The 627-nt window shown below is 48.6% G+C and overlaps 1 protein-coding gene across 1 annotated transcript in view; it reads left to right on the plus strand.

Moving 5' to 3' along the window:
- Positions 1-5: 5 nt before the first annotated feature.
- Positions 6-627, plus strand: part of LOC104527968 (ATP-dependent 6-phosphofructokinase, muscle type) — a gene marked incomplete at both ends in the record, with an annotated part of 1,764 nt that continues 1,142 nt past the window's right edge. The window contains 1 exon segment of the mRNA XM_010171829.1: positions 6-51. Coding sequence (XP_010170131.1) covers positions 6-51 — 46 coding nt within the window.

A 627-nucleotide genomic window follows, 5' to 3' on the forward strand; every position in this document is an offset into this window, starting at 1 on the left:
ACACCTTCCGGGCCGAGTGGAGCAGCCTCTTGGCCGAGCTGGTGAAAGTGGGTACGTGTGTGTGTGTGTGTCCCCCACCCATGGGACCCCCCAGAATTGCTTCTGTGGGGTTTTGTACCAAAATTAGGGAGTTTCATGACAAAATCAGGGGGATTTGCACCAAAATCGGGGAGGGTTGCACCAAAATCAAGGGTTTCACACCAAAACCATGAGGGGCTGCACCAAAACCAGGGCATTTTGTGCCAAAATCGGGGGGGTTTTTACCAAAATTTTTTTACCAAAATTTTTTACCAAAAGAGGGGTTTATGCCCAAATCAGAGGAGTTTACACCGAACTCGGGTTTTGCACAAAAATCAGGGGATTTCACACCAAAGTCAGGGGGGTTCATGCCAAAATCAGAGGAATCTGCACCAAAATTAGGGGGGGTTGCACCAAAATTGGGGATTTTGCACCAAAATCGGGGGGGGTGCACCAAAACCAGGGGGTTTCTCACCAAAATCAGGGGATTTCACATCAAAATCAGGGGGGTTCGTGCCAAAATCAGAGGGATCCGTGCCAAAATCAAAGGGATCCACACCAAAATCAAGGGGTTCGCACCAAAATTGGGGGTTTCACACCAAAATCATG

This window comes from Antrostomus carolinensis, unplaced genomic scaffold (genome assembly GCF_000700745.2).
Source record: "Antrostomus carolinensis isolate BGI_N321 unplaced genomic scaffold, ASM70074v2 scaffold31367, whole genome shotgun sequence".
In the NCBI taxonomy this organism is placed as follows: domain Eukaryota; kingdom Metazoa; phylum Chordata; class Aves; order Caprimulgiformes; family Caprimulgidae; genus Antrostomus; species Antrostomus carolinensis.